The sequence below is a fragment of the Acanthochromis polyacanthus genome, chromosome 7 (genome assembly GCF_021347895.1).
Source record: "Acanthochromis polyacanthus isolate Apoly-LR-REF ecotype Palm Island chromosome 7, KAUST_Apoly_ChrSc, whole genome shotgun sequence".
NCBI classification, from domain to species: domain Eukaryota; kingdom Metazoa; phylum Chordata; class Actinopteri; family Pomacentridae; genus Acanthochromis; species Acanthochromis polyacanthus.
In genome coordinates, this window is record NC_067119.1 from 40,309,628 (window position 1) to 40,323,240 (window position 13,613).

The 13,613-nt window shown below is 41.6% G+C and overlaps 2 protein-coding genes across 5 annotated transcripts in view; both read right to left on the bottom strand.

Moving 5' to 3' along the window:
• Positions 1–2,591: 2,591 nt before the first annotated feature.
• Positions 2,592–5,534, bottom strand: LOC127534862 (DBF4-type zinc finger-containing protein 2 homolog). The gene is made up of 3 exons (XM_051951156.1): positions 5,496–5,534; positions 2,850–3,773; positions 2,592–2,764 (listed from the first exon to the last, which is right to left on the bottom strand). Exons 1-3 carry the CDS (start codon positions 5,532–5,534, stop codon positions 2,606–2,608), a joined length of 1,122 nt encoding a protein of 373 aa, XP_051807116.1. The 3' UTR covers positions 2,592–2,605.
• A 4,205-nt stretch (positions 5,535–9,739) lies between these two features.
• sh3glb2a (SH3-domain GRB2-like endophilin B2a) overlaps positions 9,740–13,613 on the bottom strand; it is a 38,355-nt gene continuing 34,481 nt past the window's right edge. For all 4 annotated transcript variants that reach the window (XM_022213323.2, XM_022213321.2, XM_022213324.2 and 1 more), the window contains one exon: positions 9,740–11,704. In XM_022213323.2, coding sequence (XP_022069015.1) covers positions 11,597–11,704 — 108 coding nt within the window. In that variant the 3' untranslated portion in view covers positions 9,740–11,596. The remainder of the gene's footprint in view (positions 11,705–13,613) is intronic.

Consider the following 13,613-nt stretch of genomic DNA (forward strand, 5'->3'; position numbering starts at 1 on the left):
GAAGCTTAAGCAATGGCACCATGAGTGGTTGGTGTCATTTTTTGAGCGGACTTGCAGACAAAAAAAAAAAAAAAAAAGAAAATCCACGCATGCACAGGGAGAACATGCAAACTCCATGCAGAAAGATCCCAGGAAGGCTGGGACGCAAACTGGGGGTCTTCTAGCTGTGAGGTGACAAAGCTAACCACCAATTCACTGGGCAGCCTGGCCATTCTAACAAGAAAAATATAATTTTAACTAGGAGAAATGCGAATATGGATATCTGAAATTTAATTACAAATTGAAATGTGATTTGATTACATGCTATGATGGCTTGCCACAGACTGCAGCATTCCTGAGTCACATCAGGGATATGAGGTTAACATTCTTGCTCTCTTCTTTGTTATCGCTCAATCATACCTGTCTAATAAAAGCATACGATGCCAAAATCTAATGGAAGATATCTCATGTTTTCTAAGATGCCAACAAGATTTTAAATATTGTATGAAAGATGTGAGCTTCTTGCCTTGAACATAATAAAGTTTAATAGTGCTCACCACATGTTCGACTCTAAGAAACAGTGTTTAGTGGAATCCATCCTGTCAGCAATACCAAATGTGTGGCATGTGAGTGTTGGCAGGACTAATGATGTATGTCATCTTTTATAAACCGTCAGTTATGGCTACTGAACAGCTTCATTCTGGAGTGACAGTGGATGAGTGATACAGCTGCGGCAGATCAACATAAGCACTTGAATTGCCGGTTTGTCGGCTTTGTGACAGTCAACTAAAAAAAGATCACAAATGAACATGCCACAAAATGCTTCTGACCAAAACGGGTTTGACCAAAGCCAACAGCATTTTGAAGGACCCCTCCCACCCCCACCACAGACTGTTTGGTGTGCCGGCCTCTGGCAACATCAGGAGAAAAATGATGACTACTGAACACCTCACAACACACTCCCTCCCTTTTCTCCCTCCATGTTCAGTAAACCATGTGCAATAAGCTGCTGTTTAGCTTATCTATCCCAAAGACCATATTTATTGTTGTCTTTTTTTCATTAATATTTGCCTGTAAATTCACTATTTTGAGCCCTTTGTACCATTGTGCCGACGTGCACTGCTAGTGTAGAACTGTCTGACAAAGTCTAATAATAAAAACAGAAGGGGAAAACCCACAGTAAATATGCTACAAGGTATGGAGCATGGGACGATGTAAAGCTCAAAGGAATTGATTGTGTTCCCTGTAAGACAGCAACCAAATGAGAAGAGCCCCTGGAGCAGACCGAGGACACTTTGGAGGGATTTCTTCTCCTAACTGGTCTGAGAGTATACGAAGAATCACACAAAGAGGAAGTTTCTGAGATAAAGGTCCAAATCCATTGTCAGGCCTCGCTGCCTGTGTGTCTGACTGCACCTCATTATCCTTCTGCATTATGGGGAAATCAAACACTCTGGCATGTTTGTATCTTTTTAAACCATTCACACTATTTTATGCAGGATTTATGAACAGTGTTCTCTTAAAATTGCTTTGGTGAGCTCTGTCACTGAAATGGATAACTCACCAAGAAAAATAGCGACACTGCCAAACTGTTTAACCAATCCTTTGGCAAGTGGAAGTTTTCTGTGTGCAGGTTGCTGCTTGAAGGTTGTAGTTGCGGAAGGGGAGGAGAACCTCTCATAAAATGCACAGCTAAGGGCAGGTTTATACCTGCAATCTACATCCGGTGAGTTAGACAAGTCAAAATGTGACTCTACTGCTACGGGTGTAGCAACTCTGTGAGGATGTACTAAAAAGAGACAATGTATTGAACTAAATGCTGAGACAAACACGCTTATAATAACAATAACAGTAGCACACTAATTCAATGGCGTATTTACTATCAACTAATTATTACAGCATACTATTTTAGCAATGAGCATAGAAAAAAATCTATATAATTTTATGCTAAGAAGGGATTCCATGTTAACAAAACTTTTGTAAGATCACTGTCATTGCAAATTTTTCATAAATTTCATTACTTTTCTTGTTTGCCTAAATCTTCCTGGAGCTTATCACTATGACTTGTGTTTGTTTTCTACCAGCTGTGAACGGCTCATCAATTTCCACTTTGAGCAATCTCTTGCAGAATCCATTCCAACTCAAACAAATAGTGACAGTGAAATGACAGTCATGGAGCTCTGGAGTGATTATATGGAACAAAGCATCTCACTGTTTTGTGCTGACTTGCCTAATCACAGCCAGCTGTGGGATCACTTTACAAGACAACCTTTGGTTTGGATAAAACGTTACATGGACTCGTAGTGTTGGTTGTCATGAATAGTTCATATATGGAAAGGCAAGTTCATAATCAATCTGGGCCAGATGTTATGATCTGTTCACTTGTAATGTGGACCACTTCTTTGCTAAGTGAGTACTGTAATGTATAAGGTATGACTGTGTGACAACTCACCAGTGTGATGTGTAGAAAAGTTTACTGTCATTTCCATCAGACCCCAACTGTTCCTGTCTCATTATGTTGAAACCAACACGAATTCTGCTGCTTTGTAATGCTGCGGGTGTCAGGGACGAGCGGGTGGACCCAGGCAGAGAGCCACACTACCAAGGCTGGCTGGAATGAAAGTGTTTATTGTAGAGGGGTGAATAATGGAACGAAGGGGGGGAAATCCAGGGTGTAGGAGTGGGGGTCCAGGCAGGAGTGGGGGTCCAGGCAGGGGAAACCGGTGAAGACTTGTCGGGGAGAGCCGGAGGGAAAGGAGGATGGCGGGAGATCCCGGACAGCTGACTGTATGGAGGCAGGAGAAAACAAAGTTAGAAAACACGGCAGGAACTCAAAACAGATCTTGTAGAGGCTAGAGAACAAACTGAACTGCATGGTTCTTGTTCAATACTCTGGCAGCGAGTGGAAGGCTGAGCCGGTACTTATTGTTGAGGGGTGTAATCAGGTAGATGATTGTCAGCTGTCCGGGAGTCGTAGAGGTGGTTGATTGCCTGAGTGGAGTCAGCTGAGAAGCTAGACTCCACTCAGGCACCAAACTGCAGAGGGAGAGACAAGGCAGAGGAGCGGATGGGAGACAGAGAGAGACAGACAGGGCAGAGGAGCGGATGGGAGACAGCAAGACAGACAGGGCAGAGGAGCGGATGGGAGACAGAGAGAGACAGACAGGGCAGAGGAGTGGATGGGAGACAGCAAGACAGACAGGGCAGAGGAGCGGATGGGAGACAGAGAGAGACAGACAGGGCAGAGGAGCGGATGGGAGACAGAGAGAGACAGACAGGGCAGAGGAGCGGATGGGAGACAGAGAGAGACAGACAGGGCAGAGGAGCGGATGGGAGACAGAGAGAGACAGACAGGGCAGAGGAGTGGATGGGAGACAGCAAGACAGACAGGGCAGAGGAGCGGATGGGAGACAGAGAGAGACAGACAGGGCAGAGGAGCGGATGGGAGACAGAGAGAGACAGACAGGGCAGAGGAGCGGATGGGAGACAGAGAGAGACAGACAGGGCAGAGGAGCGGATGGGAGACAGCAAGACAGACAGGGCAGAGGAGCGGATGGGAGACAGAGAGAGACAGACAGGGCAGAGGAGCGGATGGGAGACAGAGAGAGACAGACAGGGCAGAGGAGCGGATGGGAGACAGCAAGACAGACAGGGCAGAGGAGCAGATGGGAGACAGAGAGAGACAGACAGGGCAGAGGAGCGGATGGGAGACAGAGAGAGACAGACAGACAGGGCAGAGGAGAAGGGAGCTGTGACAGCGGGTTTGTGATAAACTCAGAGGAGAGACTAAACAGCTAGAAGCAAGAAATTAAACATCAATGGGCCTAATTACATGTTTGGGAAAAGATGGATCACATTCAGTGACACGGAGGGATTATTGGTAAGTCACTGATCTGCTGCAGATCCTGTCTTTAGTGCACTGAGTTGTGTTTCTATGGAAATCTAAATCTCAGCTGTGAAAATGTAGATTTAAATGAAAGTGAGCAAAACACAACATATAAGAAAGATATGATTTTGGAGAAGTCTGTGTGTTTGCACCTCCATCAAAAAGAACTACTGAAGTTGTGTTTTTATGCTATCTTTAGCCTTCATTTGAAAGTGCACGATGCCCTGTCTGCAGAGAAAGACTTAGTCCTAATGACTGGATCTTTTCTATTTGGAGTGAGATTTGTTTGGGAACTGTAAATATGACAGCAGGTAATGCTGGGATTATTTTAAAATGGTTTATGCCTTCATTATAACGACCGCTGAAGGCAAAAGAGAGATGGGTATGACAAGAAACAAAGGCTGTTGTGATAGTGATTTGGTGTGTGCACCCTGTACCACATCAGGAATATCACCATCCACTACTGCAGCTCCTTACTGGAGGCCTCCCTTCATCTATGGTCAAACATCTGCAGATGATTCAGAATGCAGCAGCACGTCTGGTCTTCAACCACACATAAACAACACGTCACCCCGCGGTTCAGATCACTAATTCACTGGCTTCCTGCCTAAATAAAGTTCAAAACTCTGACTCTTGCTTTCAAAACTAGAAAGAACACAGCTCCCTCCTACCTGATCTGTCTCATTCAGGTCTACACTTGCTCCTGCTCAGCCAACAAAAATACACCTGATACAAACACAACACGGCTGGTCCATAGCTGGACTCTTCTCCTCTGTGGTTCCCTGGTAGTGGAATGAGTTAGAAAGCTCTGTTCAATCTGCAGAATCCCTCTCAGCCCGTAAGAAAAGACAGAAAACACGCTTTTCACCGAACACCTTTGCACTTGACAGAGTGTAAAAAAAATCCTATTCTGTCTGCATTTCCTGAAGACACTAAGGTCCTATTATCACACTTGTACTTGTTTTATGGATTTTATCCAGGTTATTTTCTTCTGATCCTTGCTTGTGTTGGATCTACTCTCAGATGTGCGTCGCTTTGGATAGGACTTGTTGAAATTTTAGAATTGTAGACTCTACTAGGCGAGCTTTAGAAAGCCTCTAAAGGTATCTTACATTAGTGTGTAGCTTGCTATTATCTAAGTATACTTGAGGATGATGGAAATGTTATTATTTTGCAGGTAATCAATCATAAAACAAATCCTAAGAGCTTAAGTAAAGGCATCTGCACCTTTCTTTGTGATTCTTGGCGATGCATCGTGTTGTCTCTCATCTAAGACGCTTCCTCATTTCTAACTGACTGACGAGCTATGATCAAATCAAATCAAATCAACTTTATTTATATGGCACTTTTCATACAAAACAGTAACACAAAGTGCCTCACAGAGGATAAAAACAAGAACACCACAATATAAAACACTGTGAAAAACCCGAAACCTTACACCCCCCACAAATATACACACAGATACACAATCACATATACATTCACACACATACGTAGACATACGAACAGACATACAGACCCACACACACAAACATACCAACATACACACACCCACATACACCATCTGTCGGTAAGGAGATATAGAGGAGACATGGCTGAGCACCGAAATCCGGAGTGAGGAAGAAGCTACCTTTGGGGGCCACACACACCGAGTGGAGTCATGGACCATGACTGGACCAGAATCAACTCCAGGTGTGGTAGGCCCCCAGGAGGAAACACTGGAAAATCGAGGGACTAAAACAGTAAAACAAATAAATAAATCAAAAATAAATAAATAAATAAATAAATAAATAAAAGGTATGGAAGCTAAAACTGAGGATAAAAGAATAGGATGTATAAAGTAAAAATTTATATATAAAATAGTAATAAAAAATGTAAGAATAGAGGTCAGCTTAAGAAGTTATAAAAAGTTAAAATGAGTCAGTTAAAAGCCTGATTAAAAAGATGGGTCTTGAGCCTCTTTTTAAAAACATCAACATTCTCTGCGACCCTGAGGTTCTCTGGGAGGGTGTTCCACAGTCGGGGGCCATAATAACTGAATGCCGCCTCCCCGTGTGTTCTAGTTCTAACTTGTGGTATCGTTAAAAAGCCAGCACCAGACGACCTCAGGGTCCGCAAGGGTTGATAAAATAAAAGTAGTGCAGACAAATAAGAAGGCCCAAGACCGTTAAGACACTTATAAACTAATAAAAGAACCTTAAAATCGATCCTGAAGCGCACGGGGAGCCAATGCAGCGATTTTAAAATAGGTGTTATATGCTCCCGCCCTCTGGTCCTCAACAGCACACGTGCGGCTGAATTTTGTAATAATTGTAAGTTATGCATTCTCTTTTTAGGAAGACCAGAGAGCAGAGCATTACAGTAATCTAAACGACAGGAGATAAAAGCATGCATCAGCACCTCCGTACTGGCCTGAGAGAGGAACGGGCGGACTCTGGCTATATTCTTGAGATGGTAAAAACCTATCTTTGTTATGTTTTTGATGTGTGGAATAAAAGTGAGCTCAGAGTCAAAAATCACGCCCAGATTTTTTACTGATTTTGAGGGTTTAAAATCCTGTAACTTTGGTAAAATTTTCTCTCTCTGGCCTTCAGGACCAATAACTAAAACCTCTGTTTTATCCTGGTTGAGCTGCAGGAAGTTTGCTGCCATCCATGAGTTGATGTCTAAAATACAGTGAAAAAGGGCATCAATTGGCCCTGTGTCTTCAGGAGACACGGCGATGTACAGCTGTGTATCATCAGCATAACTGTGGAAGCTGACACCGTGCCTCCTGATGACATCCCCAAGGGGCAGCATGTAAAGATTAAAAAGAGTTGGACCTATAATTGACCCTTGGGGAACCCCACACTTTATCTTATGGGTTCCTGAGGAACATGTATCCATACTTACAAAGAAACTTCGGTCAGTGAGGTAGGACGTGAACCAGTTAAAAACAGTACCAGAGAGGCCGACCAGGTTCCTCAGTCTATTTAATAAAATGTGATGGTCTACTGTATCAAAGGCGGCGGTTAGATCTAGCAGAACCAAGACTGTGAGTTTATGGTTATCTAAATTACCCCTGATGTCGTTTAAAATCTTTAAAAGTGCTGTCTCTGTACTGTGGTTCCTCCTAAAACCAGACTGATGAGTCTCTAAAATATGTTTCGACTTTAAAAATTCATTCATTTGATTAAGAACAAGTTTTTCTAAAATTTGACTTAAAAATGGTAGGTTGGATACAGGCCGGTAGTTATTTAAAACATTGGGGTCTAGATCACTCTTCTACAGAAGGGGCTTCACCACCGCCGTTTTAAAGGAGGTGGGGAAGACACCCGTCTGAAGAGAGTAATTGACCAAATACAGCAGCTGTTCCTCAAAGAATCCATAGAGTGTTTTAAAAAAGGGTGTGGGAATTGGGTCTAAAAGGCAGGTCGTGGGCTTTACCTCGGAGAAAACTCGACCAAGTGTCTTCGCATCAACCAGGGTAAAACTCTCCAGGGTTTCCTCAGGTAAAAGCAGTGATCCAGGTGTTAAAAGCTGTTGGGATAAGAGACTGGATCTTATGTCATTGATTTTTCTTCTGAAGTGGTCTGCAAAATCCTCACAAAGGGCGTTATCCGGTGTCTTGGAGGATCTTTTAAAGTTTTTGTTTATTAAAACATCAATTGTGGAGAATAAGACTTTGGGATTATTTTTATGGTCATGGATTAGGTTTTGAAAGTGGGAGATTCTTGCTTGTTTGACTGTGTTATTGTAAATTTTGAGGTGTTGACATAGTATGTCATAGTGAACTGTCAACTTTGATTTCCTCCATCTCCTTTCAGCACTCCTGCATTCCCTTTAAAGTTTTTTAATATCCTCAGTTCTCCACGGAGGTATGGGTCTTGTTTTGATTGTTTTGATAAAAAGTGGAGCCACTGAGTCTAGTATTGACCTTATTTTATTGTTTAAATTGTCGGTGATAAAATCGCAGGGTGCTGGTAAAATTTTGGCAGGAGTGCTCTGTAAGATCTGGATAAAATTTTCAGCCACTTCAGAAGATAGGTAGCGCTTCCTCACTGTTCTCACAGAGGCCTGCCGCTGTTTAAAACGGGTGATTGTAAAAAACCAAATTACCAAATTACACGGCTCAGTGCTCATTATTGACCCAAAACACATGCCTCGAAGTGTGAATGATCGTGAAACTGCCTGGTTAAGGATGATTCACAATGTTAATGGTGGTGAAACTTTGTGTGGGAAAATCTCAAGCCTGCATTATAAATACCTGGTAAAGGGTGTCATAGGCCGCCTCTCCTTAGAAGTGACTGTTGCAGTTTCACATGATTGGCTTCTTTTACAGCTCTCTCAAGCTATCCATCCAGTCTGTTCAGAATGTGGCTGACCTAAACGGAGGGTCTCTTATCCTTTAAATGCAGGAGTGCTGCTGAGTCTCTTCCTTAGGAGCTAAATCTCCTGTGTTGAGCTTGTTCAGAAGCTATTGATAAGAGGTGAAACATCTTCAAGAGCCACAGCAGACATTCAGCTGCCTTCTGCAAAGGGTCTAAGTATTACCATGCCCTGGATGACTGAGAATCTGCACAGGCAGTCATAAATCAAACTACTGGAGAAATGAACATTTCTGACCTTTATGGGGATCGTCAGACTTACTACAATCCATCCTGAGGGGAACATGAATAAGAATAATAATTTTCACAGTAATACAGCAGTTTTAATAGTAGTAGACATTTCACTAAAAGCCAAAATTGTCAGTCTTCTGGTGCCACGAGAAAAAAAGAAGTCATCAGAATTCAGCCTGTGGAAACCATGAATGTACAGAAGCTACTGGACATCCATCTGGTAGGTACACAGTTGCCTGGATATAAGCTGCGAACTGACTGCCGTAACATCTACAGATAGCTAAAAAGTTAAGCCGTACCAGAGCTTTGGAAAACGTCTGTCATAATACCAGTCCCCAAAAAAGACATGTCCCCAGGTGGACAATGATTATCAACTGGTGGCTCTCACCTCTATTGTCATGAAGTTCCAAGAGAGACTCCTACTGGACCTCCCATACACAGGTGAAACACAGGTGAAATTCAACTCTGTCGTCTCCAGGACAGCGGTAAGTAGCACAGGGTCCTCCAGGGAGTGTCAGTTCACCCTTCCTCCTCACTGTGTACACCAACGACTGTGTCAGCACTCAGCCAAGTCAGTTCGTCATCAAGTTCTCGGATGATGCTGTTATTCTCAGTTTGCTCACCCATAATCCAATCATAAAACTGCTGTGGATCAATCTATTGACTGGTGTAACAACAACAAACTGCAGACTAACACTGAAAAAACAGTTGAGATGCTGATTGACCACAGATCAGCAGGTGTCCATACATGGTAACAATATTGAAAACTCAGATTCATAAACTGGTGAAGATGGTGAGTAAAATCATGGCTAACCCTGTACCACTAATGCCACAGGACCTATTTATACAGGCCACCATCAGGCGAGCAAACAGAATTCTTGCTGATCCATCCCATGTCCTGTTCACAGAGTACGAGCTGCTGAATTCAGGCAGGAGCTTCAGAGTCCCGCTGTGAATCCACAAACGTTTTAAAAACTCTTTTATCCCCGTCTCAGTCGAGCTCGTTAATAATCAGCTAGGTGCAGCTACCAAAGGAAAGTAAATGGGAATGTGGGACACGTATGTATGGGGGAATGTGTGTTTTAGTTTTGTTCTTATATTATTTTTAACTTATTACATGTCATCTATTTATTATGTATTCTTAATAGTATGTGTTCTGTTTTATTGTGTTGCAGTGCAGCTTGATTTCTTGCCTTGTCTAAGACAAATTTCTCCCACGGGAGACAATAAAGTAAACTTGGACTAGAACTTGAAAGAGTACATGAATTCAAATAACTCAAACTTTTTTTTTTTATTAAATCCCATACATTTCATTCATTCAGCAGGGAACAGGCAATAGCATATTCAGACAAAATAATTAGAATACAAGATGAGGTACAACAAAATCACAACAGTTATTTAAAAAAGAAAGAAAAAGAAAGTTATTTCAAAGAAAAAAAGTCTCAGATTTGTGGAATGAGCACAAAGGAAGAGGCACACAGTGCTGCTCTTATTAGACCCTATGGTCGTCTGTCTGCCACATGCCCTGCAAAGTAAAAAATTATGCTCATTTCACAAAACAGATGGCTGGATAACGAAAACAAATACAGTGCATGCATGTACACATCGTGGATGTGACAGCGCAGATTAGTTTTTGTGCAAACATGTTCAGATCTCACACAAACAGGCTTAGCTACACAGTATACACACATGTACATGTAGAGCAGGACACGCTACCAGCTGTTGCACATGCAGCACTAAGACTGAAGACACTTCATAGGTAGAACAAACAAATAGAGACATTGTAAATAATAACAAAAAACACGCACACATTAAAAGGCAAACCACAAAAATGTAAATGGAGTTACAGTCGTGCATGCCGGCTGAGGTGAACATCACATGGACATTTGGGTGGTGAGGAGCACATTGTGTGGCTCGCAGCAGATGGTCGTAGCAGCTCCCCCTCATCATCTTAAGGCAGTTAGGATGAGAGTGTTCATGTTTATTTACTTCATATGTGTTCATATTGTTTAAAGCAGAGGTGTCAAAAGGTTTGGTAGGGGAAAGAAACAGAATTATACCAAAAATTAATTGAGTAAAACTATTTCCACTAAAGCTTCAATTCACTGTCCACGACATTACTGTTACCTAAAATAAGACAGGCGTTACATTCATTCCAATTAGAAGTTAAGGCAAACCTTCTATCCAAGAGTTAATGAGAAAAAACATCAATGAGGAACTTTATTTTACCGTTTTTATAGTTCTTCAGTGTAATTGAATGTTTGTCATATTTAATGGCTTCATTCAAAATAAAAAAAGGATAAAAGCAACTCGGTTCATGTCTTAATGGAAAAAAGTGGAAGAACCAAATGGACATCTGCACTAAAACTAGAAAGCAGTCACATCTGTCCTATTTCTACATGGATTTAAAATGAACCATAAAGTGCCACAAATGTCTTTCCTTCCCATCCACATCTGGCAACAACTGGAAATCTACACATCAACTCAAAAAAAAAGAAGCCAGACATGTTTGTGGCTTCTTTTGGAGGGACTTAACATCACCACTTCAACAAAGAGAACCAAGGACATGTAATTGCATGTTGGTTTTATCTGCACCACTGCCTACACGTCTTCATTTAGACAGAGATCAGTGCGAGCTAATACTTCGAACCATAACGCAGCATTAAGCATATTAGAAACACATCACTTATTGTCTTACACTTTTAGAACTCTTGAACCTGCAATGAAAGTATGAACAAAGCTGGCTGTAAAACAACAAAGACACTTAAAAATCAAAAGGACCTAACTTGGATAGACCCTCTGAGTACTCCGTGTTTTCCAAGTATGGACATGTCCATAAAACCTTTGGGATGCACAGAAATAAATAGAGAAAAAACAAAACATGATAATAATGAATCACAAAGCTAACCCAAAAGGAATGCTAACGCTCCAGTATGGGGGATTTCTAGTACTCACTGTAACAGTGTTTCCATTTTCACTGCTATTCACGGTCTATGAATACTCTTTTTTGTTTTTCTAATACGTATTGTGGAGGAGTGTTTCTGAGGGTAAAGGTTAGTGTAAGCTTGTGAAAAATCTTCGTGGCTTCAGTTGTGCCCGCTCACACACATGCACATGCACGCACGTGTGTTCTCTAACTGAGAAGCTCCAGGTATGTGACAGGCACTTTTCCTTTCTGGTTTCCTCTCTCTCCAATCAGCCAATCAGAGTCCATTCCCGGCACTGTGTAAACTGTAATAAGCTGCAACACAGAAAACATGGACAGTTTTAAGATTAGCATTAAAAATGTGCAGTTACAACAAAGGTCAATGAGCATGAAACACTGAACCCTCTGCACCCCGAAAGCTGCTGGTAAGCATGAAAGGTAGTCACCAACAAGAAAAAGGTCAAAATTACACCATTTTTCAGAATCAGAAAAAATCATCAGATTTGAGCTTAAACTAATCGACCAGCAGTCAAACTACAAAAAAATCTGAGTTTTCAGGTAAACTGTAGGCCGATCAGAAAAGTAAATGCAGCATTGCTCACACACAGTGCACAGAGGAGAAAGTGGTTAGAATAGACATTCAGCATGGACAAATATCTTTCCAGGGCTGATGTGCAGAACGGTGTGAAAGACATCTAGTTTGTAGTGATTCTAAAAACAGAGGAATAAAATATTTATAGTAAGTAGGGACACCATTCTTCCACTATTGGTTTCATCTATGGACACCTGAAATATTAATAAGATATGAATAAAATTTTCAGGTTTTGTAAAATAAATAAATATATAAATTCAACTTTAGTTTTCTCTTTTTTGACTATTTCTGGCATTGTAATCATGACAGGCTGCATAAAAGACATTCAGAGCTGTCTTTTGTGTCGTTTCCATCAAGGTTCAGGACTTCATTGTGAGTTAAAATGTGACAGGAGCAAAAACAAACAACAAAAAACAAGAGGTGGTGATGCCCACCTCTCTCCAATGGCTTCCTCTCCTTTACAGGGCCAATGTTAAAGTTTACTGTTTGGCCATAAGCTTTTCGTTGGGTAGGCGCTAAGTTAATTAGCACTACTGTTGTGTCCGAACCCAGTGAGAGCTCTGAGGGTGACCAACCAGATGTTTTTGGATGTTCAGAGGCACAATAACAGAGAAAGGAGCTTTTACAATGGCTGTTTGTAATCTCTGGAACAGTTCTACTTTTTCATGTGAGACTTTATATTTCTATCATATACTTATTATCTTTGATCCATAAAAGTCAACAGAATCAGAGAAACTCACAGTCACTGTATTTTGATTGCAACACCAAGTGTACAGCAGCTCAGTTCAACTCTTGTTTTGAATGTGCTTTAGAATATAAAACAGTTTTTTAAACCTGTCTAAGTTATTTTTGATAGGCTTCTTGACAGATTTGTTTAGCTGCAGTGTAAACAGATCTCCTGCTCAAAATTTACACCAAAGGTACCCGGCACAGAGCACAGACAGCCGATAACACCCAGATGTTCTTTGTACATTTCATTTAGTTTGCTGGAGTCTACTTGGAGGTCATGGATCAGTGGGTAGAGTGGCCGTCTTGTAACTGGAAGGTTGCGGTTCAATCCTCGGCCCGTTGTGCTCATGTCTAGGTGTCCCTGAGCAAGACACCGAACCCTTAATTGCTCCTGGTGGGTTGTGGTTAGCACCTTGCATGGCAGCTTCCCCCATCAGTGTGTGAATGGGTGAATGTGACGTATCATGTAAAGTGCTTTGGATAAAAGCACTATATAAATACAACCATTTACCATTCATGTGTGCAGAAGGGTGTATTTTTGTATTTCACACGTGGATACAACCTGTGGATAGTAAGCAGACGTGGGGAGATGATAAAATGTAAGACGCACCCTTGTGGATAACCCAGGCCTTATACAGAGAGATGTTTCTCTATTTAGCCTAACCTCACTGGTATAAAGGGGTTGGCCAAGATGATTACAGACGACAAAATTGTTTTGTTGTGAAACTGGCTCTACAGGAACTGACACTATGTGGAGTTTAAAGAGCTCATTTGTTTGGAATGAAAGCATTATTGCTGCCCACACTGAGATAATTCCTTCCTACAGAAACCTCTGGTTCCACTTCCTTTTAGTGGGTGGGGATCAGTATGGATTAAACAAAATAAATGAATAAATCATATCCT

What these genes read in the sequence shown, in the direction of transcription:
- LOC127534862 (XM_051951156.1), bottom strand. Translation starts at nt 5,534, where the DNA reads ATGGTCCATGACTCCACTCGGTGTGTGTGGCCCCCAAAG. An exon ending in GGTGTGTGTGGCCCCCAAAG is followed by an intron (nt 3,774 to 5,495) that starts GTAGCTTCTTCC and finishes TCTTGCTTCTAG; the next exon opens with CTGTTTAGTCTCTCCTCTGA. An exon ending in TATTGAACAAGAACCATGCA is followed by an intron (nt 2,765 to 2,849) that starts GTTCAGTTTGTT and finishes GCCTCCATACAG; the next exon opens with TCAGCTGTCCGGGATCTCCC.